Genomic DNA, 19,459 nt, shown 5'->3' with positions numbered 1-19,459 from the left:
TATTTAGTTATTCTTACAAATATTGTGATGTTTAATTTTCTACATATTGCTCAGTCCTATCTTAGTGGCACTAGATAGAAGAAATCTGTTTTTAGGACAAACACAAAACAGCTCTCACTAAACTTGAGGTTAACAAAAAAAAAATAAAGTAGAAAATGTCTTTGTACTTCAAAATGTAAAATGTACCCCACCCAAAGATGATGCAAAAATGAAATTTAGACAGTAGAAAGAGGCACCAAAACTGTGTTTTATCTCTGCTTGTTCACAGTTCACTTTGTTTACTAATGTACCTACTGATACTTTCGTACTGACCGCACAAGAGTGAATCAATATTTTGGTACCAGCATCAGCGTTGATGAGGGCAGGTGGCAATCAGTGAGCTGAACTGAACTGAATTTAACACCTTCCTGCCTTCGAGGCTCATTCAGTCAGTCAGACAGTAACAAGTCACAGCTCTAAGCTTGAATTTACATTTCATGTATTTACTGTATGTGCATAGCTCTGCATTATTGATGTAGTGATGATGTGTGTGTGTGCAGGGAAAGGGTGAGAGAGGGTGGTGGGTGTGGGAGGCAGTACAGCGGTAGTCTTTTTATGCGCAGCCCGAAAACTCTTCCTCTCAGTCATGGCTTTGCTTTGTTTTTATATTAAAACTGAAACTTCTAATCCCAAATGCTTGGTTTTGTCCTGTACTGGGTTTCTTTAAATCACCATGTCAGTACTGCTTTTACCTTGTTGGTGAATTCATGAAGCCCAGTCCAGGTTTTAGTTAACACACTAAACTATCAGTTTGAGTTTGGAGGATATTTGCTGCTTTCACAATAAAAGCTTTATGTTTAGATGTGCAAAGCGGCTCTCAGTTCACATGGCATCGTTCATGTGTCGAGGTCTCTAATGCCACACCATTTTAGGGCTTCTGCTAACATCATGAAAATCATGGATGTTTGCATTTTGTGTTGCATTATGAGTTTGTTGTTATCAGTTTTTTGTTTACATGTTTTCACCAATTTCCTCCCCGATTCTTTCTCTCTTTCATATAACCTCTCATCCACCCATCCTGTTTCTAACCTCCATCGTCTTTTCTTTTCAACCATCATAATCCTTCCTGTCTTTTCATTTTCTCTTGCTTTTTCATCTTTTTTGTCATGTTTTTTTCATCTGTTCTTCTTCTCCACATCGTCACTCCCAACTTTCATCTGTTCCTTCTTTCTCTCTTCGTCATTCCCAACATCTGTCTTTCCATAACCCACATTCCCTCTTTTTTTCCCTACTATCCTCTCCCCTGTTTTTCCTCTTTCTGCATCCATCCCGCTCTCCTCCTCCTCTCAGATCACAATAAGCCGAGGTGAGGAGTGTGTGCTGGAGGACAACTCTCAGAGGACCAAGTGGAAGGTGATCAGTACAACCGGGAATGAGGCCATGGTCCCCTCGGTGTGTTTCACCGTCCCTCCTCCGAACCAGGAGGCCATGGACACAGCCAGCAGGTGAGACACAAACATGAGACTTAACGTGGAGTGCAATTAGTGTTGTTGTGAAAGTTAACAACTGAACCTACTAAACCAAATTTTTTTAATTACAATATAGCGCTATACTGTACAGACAGATATATGTAATTTGATAATACGGAGAAATTATCTTTTTAACATCATATAATACAATAATAATATATTTCAATAAATGCAATGTGATGATGGAGAGATGGGATGGTGGAAAGATGAAAAAATGCGAATTTGCTTTGCCACTGGAAGCAGATGTTGTCTTCTCTCCCCTTCGCTCTCACTGATTTAAAGTTCATATGAGCAGTATATTCGCCAGTGTTCATTTTCCGCATGTGTGACCATGCACTGTTGATGTTTGTAAAGTCATTGATATATTGTGGATGTTTTTGGTGAGCGGCTGGTGTCCATATTCTCACATGTAAGAAAATGGGAAGTAAAATGGAACTGGAGAGTATGAATTTTCATTCCTTGACGTACACATTAACTACAAAAATACAGGTTTATAATTTCAAAAGTGAGAATTGACAATAAATTTTCCTATTTTTCTAAAATATATGTGAACAGAAACAAAACCTAAAATTTACAGAGGTCCATTCAATATTTTAGAATAGTTTACGAAAATGTCTTAATGTATTGGTACAGTAGATAAGTAGTAGTAATGATAAATAATATATAGTATGGTGGTATTTTGCCAGTAGTTTGTATTTGTAAAGTCACTTTTTCTAAATAGTTGACACCTCATTTCAGAATCAAAACTCTGACTTAACACTTTTCTGCGTGTTTACAGGGCGGAGCAGCTGTACCAGAAGGTCATGTCTCTGTGGCATCAGCTGCACGTGAACATGAAGAGTGTTGTGTCCTGGCACTACCTGCTCAAAGACATCAGGACGGTCTCTGGATGGGACCTGGACACTGTGAGACCCTTATTTTTGTCTGTTGTCTTTCCTCCTCTTCTTCTCTGCTCTGTCTCTGTCCTCTGCTGCTATGTCTCTGACCTTGTCCCCTTTGTGTCTCACCTGTCAGGTTCGCTGTCAGTCTCCGTCAGAGAGGCAGCAGGTTCTGGATCACCTGGAGTCCCAGTTGACTGACTTCCTGTCTGACAGCAAAGAGAGCTCCTTCTTCACACCGGGTGAAAGACGGGAGTTGGAGAAGGACGTTCAGCAAGCCCAGCAGCACTGCCAAGACCTGCTGCTCAACATGAAGACCGGTGAGACAAATATGCCCTCATGGACGCACACACACACACACACACACCTCCTAAACACTTAGATCGGCAACTAAATTTACCACCTGGTGATACCAAATTGTGAACTTATTTGTTTCAGGCAGATGAATCTCCAAGGTTCACTAGCAACTTTTTGAGAAAGTAGTTTTATCAAACAGGGCAGCATTCAGAACTTTGCAGTCTCAATCTGTATATAGAAACAACACGTTTTCATGAGAAGATCAGTTTGTCACCTCTGAACACTGAGTTTAAAAGTGAGTAGTTACAGTGTTCATGCCAAAAGTAACTCTTCCTTCCTCATTTCTGTCTTCTTTCTCTCTGCAGTGGAGAAGGACGAGTCGGTCTCTCGGTCGTACCTGTCGGAGCTGCAGAACATCACCCTTCGTCTTAATGACGCAGAGAAGAGACTGATGAGGGGAATCGAGACTCCGCTCTCCAGCCGGCGTTCAGGTGACAGTGCTGACAACACTGTCCCGATAGCAGAGCAAGAGGTCAGTCTGAGCCCCATCTGCTGGTTGCAACAGGCAATAACACATTTTAATTAAGTTAATATTGAGCTTTATCAGTTAAGGTTTCTTTAAAAACATGTTTTGAATATTGACTAGAGAGTTTAAAATGTTTTTTTGGGATAAAAAGGAAACTATAAAGTTGTCATGAAAAGAAGTGGCACTAGAAGTAGAGGGTATTAGTTTTTCAGTGACAGGAAATGAATCACCCTGATTTTATAAAAAACACATGTAAGTCTGTTGTTAGACCAACTGGCAATCTTACTTTTTTGAATTATAGTTTGGTCATCAGAGCATCACTTGGCCGAACCCTCCGCCCCCCTCATTTTTTACTCCATTTTTACGGCTTACCTAAAATCACATCCTTTTCCAGAAGCTGCAGTCGGAGTTGGACGCCCTGCGCTCCAGTTTGGGTGACGTTTCTCGGCGCTGTGTCACTTTCTTCGAGGAGAAGCCGTCATCCTCCAGCGTTCCCGTCCTCCGGGCTGAACTCAATCAGGCCGTGGAGAAGACAGACAAACTGCACAACCTCTCGTCCGTCTACTTAGAAAAGTCAGTGAGCTTTTTACCTCTTTTTTTATTGGTAAACTCTGAAATATAAGTGAATGTTTTACTTACAAAACGTCTTTACCTCCCAAGGTTAAAAACAGTAGACATCCTGATGCGCAGCCTGGATGAAGCGGAGAGCGTGGTCAGGAAAAACGAGAGCAGACTAAGTGAAGAGGACATCGTTCCGGCCGACACGACAGCCATTCAGAACCTCAGAGATCAACTAGGGGTAAAGGACACTTTGTCACATAAACTCATGCTTCATGTTGTGAAACTATTTATCTCAAACCTTTGTTCTGCATCTTCTACGTTTGATCTCTCTTCAGAAGTGGCAAACCGAGCTCATCGAGCACGAGGGCATCTTCCAGTCTCTGCAGTCGGAGGTTGGTAAAGCCAAAGAGGCGGGATCTCAGCTCAGCAGGCTCCACCCAGATCGCAGCCCCGAGCTGGAACGCTACCAGGAGAAAGCCAATCAGATGACAGAGAGGTGGACCGGAGTCAAGAGACAGATGGAGACACGGTGAGCAGGATGGGGGAAACTTAGATAAACTTTTGAGGGAGTGTAGCTTAAAAACACGTACTGGGAATCCCTTCTGGAAGCGAGGCGTAAGTGTGATGTGAGCTGCACATAATAAGTTTTTTATCCAATCAACTCTGACTCTGTCTGTTGAATGTTCTGACAGTCTTTCCGTGTTTTATTGCAGACGAACGGAACTGGATGCTCTGGGCTCGGCCCTGCAGCAGTACAGAGACGGTCATTCTGCTCTGATCAAATGGATCGAAGAGACGACAGAAAGACAAGAAAACACACAACCAGGACAGACGGACAGCAAAGCGCTGTCTGAACAACTGGCCCAGCAGACGGTTAGTAACACTAGTGTCATTGATTTTGATCAGTAGATTATTATCACTGAATGGATGGTTACTTGGAAGGGCAATAATAAAGTGCTGCAGAGGCTCAGGAATGATTGCGTCCATTTGTGATAGAAATGTTGGTTTGCATCAATATTCTGTAAAAGGAAAATAAGAGAAAAACAAAATGACACCTATACATTTTATCTGATACATTTGTATGAATGATATGTCATATTTTTGGTTGATTCTCTTCTTTAGGCATTAGTAGCTGAGATTGAACAGAACCAGACCAAATTAGACGAGTGCCAGACTCACTCCAAACAGTACTGCACCTCAGTGAAGGTAAGACACTGTTTCTGTTTTTATATACAGTGTGTCAAATATGTGAAACTGTTTTGAATGTTTTTACATTTAAGTTAGTGTGATGCTGTTTCACTATGTTTGCCCATAATATGTTAGTCACTGCATTGTGTTGTACTGCAATCAATCAAGAATACATGATAAATGCCTCTGATAAATGTCAGTTTACAAACCAGTATGACATTTTCCAGAATACTTTCCAGTATTAAGATTGCACAAGTCTGATATTTTACTCACTGTCCGACCATGACTGTTCTGTGCAGGATTACGAGCTGCAGCTGATGACCTACAGAGCCTTTGTAGAATCTACACACAAATCACCAGTCAAGAGGAGGAGGATGCACTCTTCGTCTGACGCCATCACTCAGGAGGTAACGATAGAGTCGGGTTTACTCTTTTGATTATCTACGACATGCACTTCATCATTGAAGTCTTGTAATTGTTTCTGGGTTTATTTCTACAGTTTATGGACTTGCGCACACGATACACAGCCTTGGTTACTTTGACAACCCAACATGTAAAATACATCAGTGATGCTCTGAGAAGACTAGAAGAAGAAGAGGTGAGACTTTGTTTTACTTTCATTCGCGTGCTTGAAATTTGAATTTGTGGCTAGTTTTCATCACTGTACCGTCAGTGAGAATAATTTGTGTATATTTGACTTTCAGAAAAAAAAATCGTTTTTATTGATAAATAATTGCTCAAATAGGTTAAAAAAAAAATCATATTTATCTGTGTATCTTTGCAGAAAGAGGTGGAGGAAGAGAAGCAGGCCAGAGTGGGGCAGGTGTCAGACCTGCTGGGCTGGGTCAAAGGGCTCCAGGGACGGACTGGTGGCCCAAACGCTGAGTCTTCACTTGCTGCTCAACAGGTACAATAGAAATCTAATATCTTTTGTTCACAGCACAGCAAGGTTGCACAATTAATTAAATTTTAATCTTGATCACAATTTTGGCTTTCCACAATTAAATGAACACAATCAGCTACATAAAAACACTTGGTCATAATTGTGCAGCTCTATACTAAAGACAAGTTACCTTTGAGAAAGGCATTTTTAATCAAAGTAGTTTATAGTAATAGACTGGGCTGCTTGTTCTGTGCAGCTCACATCTCATATTATGTGTGTAAATATATGTAAAAGTATTATGATTCCTCAGAAATTACATGACTTTCCTGTTTAATTCAATCATTGAACTGGTAGCTGACGGTGGTTTTGGTGTACTGAGCTCATCATGCATGTGTGTTCCTCTGAAGGCCATCAGTGAACAGCTGGCAGCAAAGAAAGATGAAGTGGCTGAAGCCATCCGGAGCACTCAGGTCTTCCTGCTGTCAAAACAAGCCAGCAAGTAAGTTTACATCACATGCAGGGACACACACGTTGCACATACTTCCCAAACATGCTCATTACACATACTTTAAGAGGTTTTTTCCAGTTTGGGAATGTTGGTAAATTGGATGAAACTTTGAGGAAAGGTGTGGAACATCAACGGACTGTTTCAGATAGAAAGCTGTGCAGTAATATGCATTTACCACAATATCTTTTTGAGCTTGTTAAACTTTTTTTTCTATGGTTATTCTGTGATGCATATTATTCACACTTTTTGGGGAAAAAATAACTTCTCACTCAAGATCTCACACAATACTCTTGCTAGGCATCACAACGTATTGATTATACTAACATTTCGGTCCCCACATACATTTTGTCAAGACCTTAATCAATAAATTGTGATGCTAAGCAAGATCAGAGTGTACGAGCTTCTTTTTCAAGATATTTTCCAACACGCCTGCATGAAACCCATGCATTTTCGGGTCTGGAAATATCCCCAACCTAAAAACCATTGAAAATGTATCAAACCCACTGTAGAAAAACTACATAACATCATTACTCAGACACTTTAAACACTCACCTGCTCTAACCCTCTCCCCTGTGTCCTCTCCAGATTATCCCCAGAAGAGCGTGCTCATGTTGAGGCTCAGCTGGACCAGCTGACAGCCACCTACAATCAGCTGTGTGACAGCTCCACCCAGCAGCTGCAGCAGCTGGAGCAGCAACTGGCCAAAGAGGAGGAGAGAAAGGTAGATTGGTTGGAGGGAGGGACGGAGACGAAGAGGGGCTGCTGCAGATTTGCGACAAAAATGTACTTTGCAAGCTTGTCAAAATGTAATTGTGAAAATGTCGCTTTGAATACGCTTGCGAGCTAAATGTGAGTTCACGTGTGGGCCAGCAAAGAGCGCGTGTGTTGTGCTGCATGTTGTGTGTTCACGGAGTGTGCATTTTTGACAAAAATCACCACCATTCACGACGATTCTCACTCAATGACTTGGTTTGGTTTAACAACATCACAGACCCTTTTCAGACGTGTCTTATGATCTAAAAATATGATTTTCTATTTTTGGCACCTCAGTTTGACCTTCTTTGTTATTCAAGAAGTTACAAACAACAGAATAATTTGAGAGTCTAAAATATGCTGCTGTCTTTGTCATAAAATGTGTGCAGCCCACTTTTTAGTGAAAGTGTGGGCACAGAAGGATGACACTGTCTGAATTGGGCCTTAGCATGAAGTGATCAACTTTCACATTCTCATAAAAGCCTGCAGTCATTTCATTAACGATCCCCACCCTAGTTATGTCACTTTCATCATCATCATTGTCACCAGAAAACACATCTGCTGAACTGCTAACATGGTTAATCCATGGCCTTAGTGGTGCCGCACTAGAGCAGCGCTGCCCAAGTCATGTTAGCATTTAGCAGTGCTTTATGTAGATCAATAATTAGAAACATTCAGTTACAAAATAGATGCACCTTCAGAGCTCACCGTCATTTCTGTTGCTAGAAAATGTTATCATGCTACCTTTTTTTATGTCGTGGTAAAATAATGCCACTGCATAAAGTCAACACATTACATTTCTATTTTTTTTCACTACCATGTATACATGTACAGTCGACAAGTCACATGTTTACAGTCAGCTCTCACTTGGTCAAAAAATTGCTTCTCTCCTGGCACATGCAGTACAGTGCATTGTAGGCTTGGGTGGTACCTAATTTTCCAACCCTTCATACCTTCCTGACATTTTACCTGGGTATGACACATGACATATTTTTGTAAAATAAAACAAAACAATGAAAAAAAGTAGGGCTGCCCTGTGAAAGTTTGACATTAAATCTGGTAGACCCCTCAGTCAATTGAGATTGCTTCAAGTTGAGCTTTTTTTGCTTCTCGTCAGAGTGCTGCGCACTGTACTTCTGGGGACTTTTGGTCCCCGTTTTTGCTGTAGCGTGAGTGCTCTTGACTTTCACACTACTTTTTGGTGCAGACAGTTGCGGACACAACACAGCAGCAAGGAGGAGGTTTGCAGAAAAAAATGTTGCACATTCGTGATCTATCGTTAGCGCAGTTAGCTTGTTAACTTTATTGTGTGAATACTGCTGTCACACTGAACGGCCTGTTGAACCTGTTTAAACTTCAAAACTTTATAAGGAAACCTTATCCCTACCACTTGCAGTCACCATCTTTCTCAGCTCAGCTGGCTGTTTCACGAGTAGAGACTGACCTCTTGTGGTGCGTGCTGTGCACTACATCCCCTTAATACAGCATCTCTGTTACAGTTTTATAGAGAGAAGTGTCTGTACTTTTGACAGTATTGGAAATCATCATCAGTCACTTTTGTACTGTAATACCTTGATACCACCCAAGCCTCGGGCACTGATCAGCAAAGGATTGAATGTGTGTGTGAATTTCAGGTTTCAAGGGATCCTTGATTATAATTTTAATGCATTGACAGCTAATATGTGAATGTTGTATGTTTTTACAGTGAACTTTTATGTGACTAGAAAAATACTGAAACATAGAAAAGTCACTTTGAGAGGTTTAGAGTGTAAGTGCACCAGAGGCCAGCTATGCAAAAAAAACACTTCACCATTTGAGCATGTTGTGTCCAGATCACAAGTGTGTGTGTGTGAATGAGAATTTTTGTGTCTGTTCTAATGCATACTATTAATGTGTGAACTTTAAACCAGCATTTTGCTTGAAAACCACTAACAGCAGCCAAAGGAGAATTGTGGACATCTGAGCTCTGAGCCAAGGATCAGAATGAGGGATGAAAAAAAAAGCAGGACATTAATAAACATACTCAATCTGCAGATCAGTTTAGTTTACGTTTCAGTAAGTTTAGGTGGACATCATATTGTGTTTCACAAGACAGAATCAATCAACCGTCAGTGCTTTGCCAGTGATAAAGAGTGATTACAATCCTTTGATTCATGGTTTATTTGCAGGACAATAATCTGCAATTTATCATGACATTTTATCAAATACATTCAGCCCGCCCCTTGTCCGTTTCTGTCATAGTTAATTTTCTAAGTTTGAAATTTAAAGGTCAATGGGACTAATTAGTGTCAGGTCAGTGTTAGAAGTCAGAATGAAGAGTGGCATGCAGAATGCTAACAACCAGCTTTCACCTGTCGCGCCTCGCTCTGCCGAGTCATAAGCTGGCCCAATAGTGTGTGTGCCACGGGACGAGCCCGTACGGTAAGTAGCGCTCGCTTTCTCTCTTACCGTTGCCTGTAAGTTTTTTCTCACTAGAAATTTTATTCTCCACTTTTCTGAATACTTCTGTGTTCTTTTGGACCTTTTCTTACCTTTATCTAAGTCTTTCTCTGCATTTTGTGTTACTAGTTGCTGTCTTGCATGCTTAGTGCTTGTTTTAGAATAGTAGTGGTGAGTAAGCTCTTTTTAATATCAAAGAAATGTAGAAATATGAAAAAGAAACAATCAAATTCATAACATGTTACAATAAGTAACATGTCAACAAAAAACCTTTTTTTTTTAACTTAAATTCATTATGATATTTTTTGTGGCTAAGACTGTGGGTTCTTCTTTTTCTGATTCTACCATCTTATTCTGCCCATAATATGCTGTAACAGTTTGACGTGATAACATAGTAACATAATACATTTACTGGCTTAACCACATTGATTTTTAATTTTGCCTGAATGAATGTCAACTGGGATTATGTTTTCTTGTTTTTCTAGAACCAAATTGCCATTGCTGGAGTCATTGATCTGGGAACAGTGGAAACATTCCCAGTATTCCAAGCAGCCCAACGTGGTCTTATTGACCAAGACACCTGCCATGTGCTACTGGAGGTCCAGCTCATTATGGGTGGGCTCCTCCAGCCTGACTCCCCTGTCAATCTTTCACTGGAACAAGGTCTAGCTCAAGGCCTGATTGACATCCATACCAGACAGTCCCTTTCTGAGCTGGAGAGCGCCTTGCTTTTGGTGGAAAATACTACAGATGACCAACAACAAAATGTGTTACCAGTAGCTATGGCCATGGAGTTTGGGCTCATCAGAGAGGAGGTTGGACTTCGCATTTTAGAGCTCCAGATGAACACTGGAGGCCTGAGAAACTCAGCGGAAGAACTTATGAGTTTGGAGCAAGCAGACGACAAGAAACTTTTGACTCCCAGATTCATCACCAAACTTCAGTCCAGGCAGCAACATAGAGAGCTGATTGATCCAAACACAGCTGAAAAATTAAACCTGTATGAGCTGCAGCAGCGCTGTGTCCTCAACGATGACTCAGGTCTCCTCTTACCGGTCAAACAGCAACCTGGAGGGACTGTCTGTCTGAAGTCTGGAAGAAAAGTTGGCATCTTCCGTGCAGTCCAGGAAGGCCTGATCGATCGAAAAGTTACTGTACGACTTCTTGAAGCTCAGCTCTTTGCCGGTGGTATTGCAGACCCACGTTCTGGCCACCGGCTGACAATTGATGAGGCTGTTCGTCACGGGCTCATGGACCAGGATCTGGCTTGTGCCATGTTAGCACGACAGCTGCAAAATGGCGGAATTCTAGACCCTTTCAGCGGGGAACGCCTTGATTTGGAAGAGAGCATTCGCAGGGATCTTCTATCTCCACGTTTGGCTCTGTTGGTCCTTGAGTCCCTTTGGACTTTCATGGGAATAATCTGGCCTGAATCTGGAGAGGTCCTGCCAATTGTTGAGGCTCTCCAGCAAGGAGTGATCTCAGGAGAGCTATCAAGGAACATCTTAAGACAGCGACATGCCGTTGGGGCTCTGTACAATCCAGAAACTTTCCAAGTGCTTCCCTTGAACGAGGCTGCCGAAGTGGCCCTTGATCCCAGTGTAGTCAGTCTTCTCAAGGACATTCACATCCCAGATGTTCTCCCTAACATGAACCAGTCAGGGACCCCATCTCTAAACCGCTTGAGCTGGGGTTCCTCCAGCTCCTCTCCACCTCCATCCTCTCCGCCGCCTTCATCATCTCCATCAGGCCTTGTCTGGGACCCTACACCACATGAAATCAGTCCTGAAGAACAAGCAAAACACAAGCTGCTGTTTCACCTCATGACTCACAGCTATGTGGATGCTCATTCTGGAAAACGCCTGGTGTTGCTTGACCCTGAGTTGGTGAAGTTGGTCAAAGCTACTAAACTGGTTGCTGGAGACTTTGTTTATGGAAGTGAGGTTGAGCCACAAAGCTCTTTGACCGCAGATCAGCAGAGGAAGGTCCAAATGGTAAAAGAATTCAGTTTGGAGGTAGAAAGTTCCAGTGTAGTCGCACCAAGCAAAGAACGAGAGATTAATGGTAGAGGCAGTAAAGGAGAAAAGTATGATGAAGGAAATGACAACAAATTGCTGCACAAACCATCAGTAGCAGTTCCAGAAATTGGTTCAGTCAATCTTGAAAGTTTTATGGCTTCAGATAAAACTCTTGAAGAGGAATTAACAAAAGGCCCAGATGAGCAGGTAGTTCCTCAATCCAAACCCAGAGATATTGGTGGTCAGCAGACTAAAAGTATAACCACACCAGTAGATAGAAAAACAGCTATGGCCCCACTCAAAACTTTGAAAGAACCCATCCCAATGGGAGCAAAAGCAGATGAAGATGTTAAATCAGCGCAGTCTCTGCTCATCTCTGATAAAACTACTTTGGATAATGGTGATCAGGACACCAAAAGTACAACCACAATAGCAGACATAAAAACAGCTACAGTCTCAGTCAAAACTCTAAAAGAACCCATCTCACAAGGAGCAAAAGCAAATGAAGATGTTATAGTAACACAGTCTGATGATAGAAAAGTTATAAAGCATTCCCGGAAAGAAACAGAAAACATCAAACCAAAGGTGCCAATAACAGAGACTGACTCAGCACATGCTAAACCTCACACGGATACCCTTGAATCAGCACTGGAGAAGAAAGGGGAGGATGCTGAATTGGCAAAGTTAGTCCTAGAGCTCAAACAGGGAGGTCTGATGACAGAGGAAGGGGAAAAGCTGCTCCCAGATGAGGCCGTAGCTCAAGGTGTCCTTCCAGGTCACACAGCCGTTAAATTAATGGCCCAGGCAGGTTTGTTTGGGGGTTTCTTGGATGCCAGCAGCGGTGAGTCACTTAGCATGGAGGATGTCATGCAGGAGGGTTTACTAGATGAAGATGTAATGTGGAGTGTCCTGAATTCGGATAAAACTCTTTCAGGGATTGTGGATGTAGAGAAAAAGCAGATCTGTGGGGTAAGGGAGGCAGCTCAGGCAGGTTTAATCGACCCCAGCACCGCTGCTCGACTTTTAGAAGCCCAGGTGGCATCTGGGGGGATTGTTGACCTACGTAGGGATAAAAAAGTCTCAGTCACTTTAGCAGCAAACCTGGGTCTGATTGAGGAGGAGCAAAGAGGTGAACTGGTAGCACTAGAGAAGGCATACAAAGGAAAGAATACAGATGCACCAACAGCCCTCACTAAAGCCAGTTTACAGCTACAGATGGAAGGTGTAATCGACCCAGAGTCCAAGTCTCCGGTTCCTCTGGAACAAGCAATTCAGAAAGGTTTTATCAAATCTGAGGAGGCTTATCAGGTGTTGGCTAAGCAGGTGGCTGAAGGTGGTATAATCCATCATGCTTCAGGGCTGAGGCTGTCAGTTGCTGATGCTGTAGAAAGAGGACTAATTGATCGCTCCATTGCCCTTGGGTTGGAGGAACTAGAGTGGGTCTACCAAGGAAAAGTCAGCCCCTCATCCAACCCAGAAGCAGCTGTTTTACAGGCATCTACAGGAGCCATTTTAGAACCTGAATCTGGATGTAAACTGACATTGACAGAGGCCGTTTCTAAGGGTCTTTTGGATGAGAATATTGCAAGCGAAGCTATGGCTTCTTCTACTGTAATACAAGGTGTGCTTGACCCTGAAACTGCACGCATTGTGCCCTATTCAGAGCTCGTAAGCCAGGGTAAGATAGATATTGAAACAGGCAAACGCTTCTTGGAGGTGAAACCGTTCAGAGGAGTTCCTTATGAGCAAACAAGAGACACATTGACCCTTCCTGAGGCAGTTGCATTAAAGCAAGTTGACCCAGTTCCGGCGTTGCGGTTGCTTCAAAGTCAAGCAGACAGTGGAGGGATCATTGACATCAGCACAGGAGAAAGACTACCGCTACCTGAAGCCTGTGACAGAGGTTTAGTTGAAGACAGTATGGTCAGGGTAATAACTACCAACCAGTTTTTGAAAGGAGGCTTAGTTGATCCTGCCACTGGACAACGTGTCTCCAGTCTCGATGATGCGATTTCAAAAGGACTGATCTCCTATGACGTAGCTTCAGAGATTCAGGAGAAATTGTCCTTTGTGGAGACGGAGAGTGATGAAGGCAGCGCTACACCTGTTGCCTCATCAAATGGTACATACATCTCTGCTGTTATAATGTCGGTTACAAGCTCAGACAGTCCAGCAAACTGGTCAGACTTAAGCACTGAGGGGCCCTCAAGATCTCCACTATCAATGAAAGGTTTAGGCATTAAACAGGACGATGGAAAGACATCAACATCTGTTGTATCAGATCAGTCACTGTTGTTTGACACTACTACAGAAGAGGACAAAGTAGAAGGACCAGTGTCAGTGGAAGAAAAGGCTTCAATTGAGCCAGATCAATCCATAGACCTGTTGTGTAAGTTTGCTACTAATGTTGAGAAAAAAATTCAAGAAGCCATAGAAGAAATCGTACCACAGACAGACATCAATAAATCAGAGCCTCCCAACCAAAAGCTTGATGAGAGTCAAGGTGTGAGTGAGACTGATGATAAACAGAAGGGGGGTGTTTTCAGAAGTGATATTGTGTATAACGATAACAAAGATACACAGGAAGTGGTCACAAAAAGAGCTACTGTTTTAGAGTCAGATAGGGATCCTGTGAATGTTTTGGAAAAGGAGGGTAGACCCAGTGATGAGAGTACATCAGTGGTTTATGATGTGTCTGAAGATGTGAAACTGAGAGGAATTGCTGCAAAAGGGACAAGAGATGACAGAGGAAGCAAAGACAGCACTGAGGTGTCAAAACTGAGTGAAGAAGAAAAAGATAGAAAGAGTGCTGCGGCAGCAGAGAGAGATGATGTTGTGCATGAGAAGGATAAAGAAGTGAAGAAAGAGAAACCGTTAGAGACTGAGATGAAATCCAGCACTGACGCTGAGAAGACAGATCAGTTATTGACCTCTCCAGCCAAGGAGACAGAAAGCAAAAGCAAGAAAAAGAGGAAGAATAAAAAGAATGGAAAGGGTAAAGAAGATGAGAGAGAAACGCATCCTCCAGAGTCTTCCAGTCAAGCAAGAAAGGCAATGATTGAGAGCACAATTGTGGCAGAAAATTCTGTGGTAAAACAAGAACAGGAAACAGTCCCAGCCACCCTGAAATTAACAGAACATACTACTGATGTAGTCAAAGATGAGCTTACATCACAATACGAGAAATCACAAATTCATGATCAGACAGCTTCCACAGAGTCTCCAAAAGCAGAAAATGAGGCAAAGCCTGACAGGACAGTCGAGGCTGAATATTATTTGGTAAAACAAGCACAGGAATCAGTTCCAGCCACCCTGAAATTCGAAGAACATACTATACTCAAAGATGAGCTTGCATCACAAGACAAATACGAGAAATCACAAATTTCAGATCAGGCACTTTCCGCAGAGTCTCCCAATGCAGAAAGTGAGACAAACATTGATCAGACAATTGAGGCTGAAAGTTACATGGTAAAACAAGGACAGGCAGCAGTTGCAGCCACTTTGAAATCCTCAGAACATACTGCTGATGTAGTCAAAGATGAGCTTGCATCTCAAGACAAATTTGAGAAATCACAAATTTCTGCCCAGGCAGCTTCCTCAGAGTCTCCCAAAGCAGAGAGTGAGACAAAGATTGACAGGACTAGTCAGGCTAAACAATATTTGGTAAAACAAGGACAGGAGGCAGTTCCAGCCCCTCTGAAAATGAAAGAACATACTATCGAGCCAGAGAAAGATGCATCAAAAATTGCATTATCAAAGGATACAGAAACAAGTGAAAAGACAGAGAAGATGAAAAAGGACGGGCAGAAAAAGGAAGTTGAAGAGAAGGTTTCAGTCTCTCAGCAACCAGAAAAACCAGAGAGCACCCAGGAGGTAAAGACAAAGACGGAGCAAGAATTGAAACAAAAATCTAGTCTCCCAGATGAGGAGAAAGCAGCCTTGATACTGAAAGCCAAAGAGAGCATTCTCAAAAAGGTGTTTGAAAAAGGAGTGAGTGAGAAGCAGGCTGCCGAGGAGCTGCAGGCACTGCGCAAGGAGGTGGGGAAGAAGGACAGTTTAAGTACAACAGTAAAGGCACATCTGCCAGCTGAAGCCGATGGAGTGGAGAGTCATGATGGAGTCAAGACAACTAAAGGTTCACCAAAAGAGACAGAGGAAAAGACAAGTGTCAAAGAAGACAAAAAGAAATTGACAATGGTCAAAAAAGACAAAACTGTAGAGAAACCTACTGTGAAGGAGGACGCAGAGACCAAAGTATTGGAGGTTTCTCCAAAGCCAAGAGAGGATAACAAGATATTTGGAAAGGATAACGAACAAAAAGACACTGAGATCACTCCATCAGTCCAGCCTCAAGAAACTCAGCAAAGTAAACGAAGAAAGAAAAATAAGAAGTCCAAGACTTCAAAAGAGGCGGACAAAACAGAGCCCGATACTGAGAAGTTACAGACTGATGAAAAAGTGGATTCTGACATGAAAACTACAAAACCAGATTCAGATGACTCAGCAGAACAGGACAGACGTACTGATGCTCAGTCGGTCAGTGATGTCAGCGGACCATCAGTTGTTGATAAGGCAAATGAAATGGAGACCTCTGAGATTAATGCTAAAGTACCTGAGACCAGTCAACCAAGTCCATCATACATACGTCAGTCTGAACAACCAATTTCTCACATTGAGGAACACAAAGAATTGGCAGAGGCTTCATCTGTTGGGAAAGAAGAATCCTTTTCAGAAACCACAAATACTGACGAATCCAACGACAGCGCTCTCAGGGCTGTCACTTGCAAACCCGACATCCAGCCCACAGCTCCTGGCACTCAAGATAAAAATGCAGGGAAAGGTAAAAAGAAGAAAGGGCGCCAACCACCAGAAGTTGATAGAACCAATGTCCCCGAATCCAAATCTTTACAAGACCAACAGCTTCATCTGGAGTCTCCAGAATCAACACCTTCCCCCTCAGAAGATGCTTCTACTGAGTCTGAATCACACGGAGTCCTCGAGTCCGATACAGCCTCTGAGAGCTGGGGAGAGGGAGAGGATGACGTCAGAGGGAGTCGAGGAATTGTTTTAAACACGACATCCACAACTGGCAAGGTAAGAAGTAGTGGATCGTATGTAAATAATATAATGCCATTGAAAAAAAAAACTGCATTGGGTGAGCAATATGATGATTGTACATGATATATGTTCCGTGCTGGATGTGTAGTATTACCATACTGTGAACTTCAAGAATAAATTATAGGTAATTTTTGACGTGTAGTCAAATTTTTTACCATTTTGACTTGCACTGTTGTTGATATACTGTATATACTGGACAGCTGCTCACAGTGAATAAATCCTCACATTTGATGGACCCACTTTATTCTAACACTATTTTATTTAACTTTCTTAAATAGTACTTTATGTACCTTAATTATAACAGTGCTTTATTTAACCTTATTAGAACAGTACTTTCTTTCTGTACTTTATTATAACAATACTTTATATAAATGTATTGTAATAATACTTTTTGAACTTTGTTATAAGAGTACTTTGACTTTTTTATAACAATACTTAATTTAACTTTATCATAACATTGCTTTATTTAACTTCATTATAACAGTATAACAATATTAACTTAACTTAACGTCAACAATTTGACTTTATTGTAACAGTAGTTTATGTAGTACTTTAGTGTGTAGTAGTCTAGTAACAGGAAATTTCAAAATAATGAGATATATATTCTGGATTGAACCTTAAAAAATATTGTGATATTATTATTATTAGTAGTAGTAGTAGTAGTAATGTAGTAGTAGTAGTATTTTATTGCCCAGTTCCACTGCTGCTCACCTTTATACACCTGTTTTATTGTGTTTTTTTGCCACAGTCATCACTAATGCGTCAGGAGTGTTTGGAGCATGACCAGCGAATTGTAGCGCTGGTCTCCATGGTAAGACACATTGAGGTCCGAGTCAAACAGCAGCAGCAGCAGTCAGTTGGCCGCAGCCTCATCGCCTTGGATGACATCATCAGACAGACTGAGGTGAGAGAGATGCATATTTACTTGATAGAGATGAAGTAAAATAATGTGACACCAGCCCATGTCGATGTACCTTGTTTGACACAGTTTTAGTTATGAATTTGGCCTCCAGTGTGACAGAATAAAGCTGATTTTAGGATTAGTCTTTTACCAAACAGCATCAAGAAAACTTTTGTTTTTCTTTTCCTAATCCGTCTCTCAGACCTTGGACCTTGAATTGCGTGACTTGGAGCCAGCGATCAACAAAGAAGTGGAGGCTGCTGAAGAGCTGTTGAAGCCCAAACCCAAAGACGTTCCTCCGCAGCTCCTACTGGCCCTGGAAAAGGATGGGCGGAGCCTGGCTCGAGGGTATGAGGCTGCCAGAGCGCTTTCAGAGGGCATTCTGCAAAGTCTTCAAGACCACAGAGACTCATATAAGGTAAAAGAAATGATAAAACCAGACAGGAACATTTTTATTAGATGCTCATTTGTTGTAGAAGTGACGTAGAACCATTATTGTCATTAGAGGAATTTGAAGAAATTTTTTTAGATGTTTAGATGAAGAGATTTTGTTAGAATTTGATGTTTGACCTGAATCACTCTGACATTTCTCTCAGGAGGCAGTAACAGCTGAGCTGAAGTCACTGGGAGCACAGGTGGAGACTCTGCTCTCTTGGTTGCGGGAGACAGAGGCTCAGATGAACAGAGGGATGGCCGGGATGGAAAAAATGGAGACAACAGAGAAAGACGACAATCATGATCAGCTCACAAAGCAGCTGAATCTCTGCAAGGCATGTTTTTCAAACTGAGGAAAAAGGATTGAATATTAGGCCTTTCTGAAGAAGTGTGCATAAATTGAATTTTGATTCAACTTTTTTTACACTTTAAATGCTTCGTCAGTTTATGGATATGGTCAATGCCGGTCTATCGCAACACCCCTACTCTCTCAGATCTCCATGAGTTGATATGTTCTTGTTGGGATTTGTTACCTCAGAGATGGTGTTCATCTCCCAAACTATCCTTATATCTATGGAGGAATAACTCATGTAACCCTTTTCTTTTTCTTTCCTTTAAGGAGCTCCAGTCGTCTCTGATGGCTCGCTCTAATGAGGTCAACAACACGGCCTTCGACATTCAGGTGTTCATCTCAGAGCGAGCTCAGGACCTGGCCCCGGAGCAGAGCAGGCAGCTCCTGGGGCAGCTTCAGCAGCTCCAGAGGGCCTTCCACCTCGCCTCTGGTCATGCCCAGGCCTGGGCCGACGCCCTCTCCGCTCAGAGAGAGCGGGAGGAGGAGCGGCAGCGCAGGGAGAGAGTGAAAGAAGAGGAGAAGGACAGAGAGAGGCAGAGTGCAAGGGAGAGAGAGGTTTGGAAAAACACGATTGGGTCGGACTGGTTTGAAATGCTGCGCTTTTTCTCACTAATATATTTAGATGCAGTTAGCTTTCATATCCTGTATATGACAGCTTTATCTGCCATGCTTTCTCACACAGGATCGTCATAGTTTGATAAACTTGCATTAAACTCATTTAAGACCAGAAACTGGAAATGTAAACGAGCTAACCTCCATCACAGTTTAACTTGTAGTGTCATTATTCACTCAACGGCCACTTTATTAGGTACACATGTACAATCTAATGCAGTCCAATACAACAGCTCTGCCAGAACATCTGTCTTTAACGCTTTGAAACCTGGAGCGCCAACACTTTTTCTGTAATGCTTTCAGACGCCCTCACAAGTATTTAAACCTTTGAAACCTGAGCAAATTAGTGTGATTTCTTTTACAACCATGGGAAAAATGTATGAATCAGCTTGGCAAGAAATGTGCCACAAATTGCAAGAAATGTATTTACATACATGACAATATTAGGCACATGTCTGCATACAATGCTGTTTAGTGCATCA

At 42.1% G+C, this 19,459-nt stretch overlaps 1 protein-coding gene across 20 annotated transcripts in view; it reads left to right on the top strand.

Moving 5' to 3' along the window:
* Positions 1-19,459, top strand: part of macf1a (microtubule actin crosslinking factor 1a) — a 281,961-nt gene that overhangs the window by 169,504 nt on the left and 92,998 nt on the right. For 19 of the 20 annotated variants that reach the window (XM_088090424.1, XM_088090432.1, XM_088090426.1 and 16 more), the window contains 19 exons: positions 1,330-1,484; positions 2,287-2,413; positions 2,523-2,706; positions 3,049-3,215; positions 3,604-3,782; positions 3,870-4,008; positions 4,106-4,299; positions 4,484-4,643; positions 4,893-4,976; positions 5,258-5,365; positions 5,458-5,556; positions 5,743-5,865; positions 6,249-6,340; positions 6,935-7,070; positions 10,027-16,653; positions 17,426-17,581; positions 17,781-17,996; positions 18,175-18,348; positions 18,633-18,920. In XM_088090424.1, the coding sequence (XP_087946550.1) occupies positions 1,330-1,484; positions 2,287-2,413; positions 2,523-2,706; positions 3,049-3,215; positions 3,604-3,782; positions 3,870-4,008; positions 4,106-4,299; positions 4,484-4,643; positions 4,893-4,976; positions 5,258-5,365; positions 5,458-5,556; positions 5,743-5,865; positions 6,249-6,340; positions 6,935-7,070; positions 10,027-16,653; positions 17,426-17,581; positions 17,781-17,996; positions 18,175-18,348; positions 18,633-18,920 (9,408 nt within the window). The remainder of the gene's footprint in view (positions 1-1,329; positions 1,485-2,286; positions 2,414-2,522; positions 2,707-3,048; positions 3,216-3,603; positions 3,783-3,869; positions 4,009-4,105; positions 4,300-4,483; positions 4,644-4,892; positions 4,977-5,257; positions 5,366-5,457; positions 5,557-5,742; positions 5,866-6,248; positions 6,341-6,934; positions 7,071-10,026; positions 16,654-17,425; positions 17,582-17,780; positions 17,997-18,174; positions 18,349-18,632; positions 18,921-19,459) is intronic. The other variant, XM_088090431.1, reaches the window with a different exon arrangement.

This window comes from Plectropomus leopardus, chromosome 17 (genome assembly GCF_026936395.1).
Source record: "Plectropomus leopardus strain MGB_pleo_1.0 chromosome 17, ASM2693639v1, whole genome shotgun sequence".
NCBI lineage: Eukaryota > Metazoa > Chordata > Actinopteri > Perciformes > Serranidae > Plectropomus > Plectropomus leopardus.
Note: the sequence above shows the minus strand (reverse complement) of the source record. Positions and strands in the feature narration are given on the sequence as shown.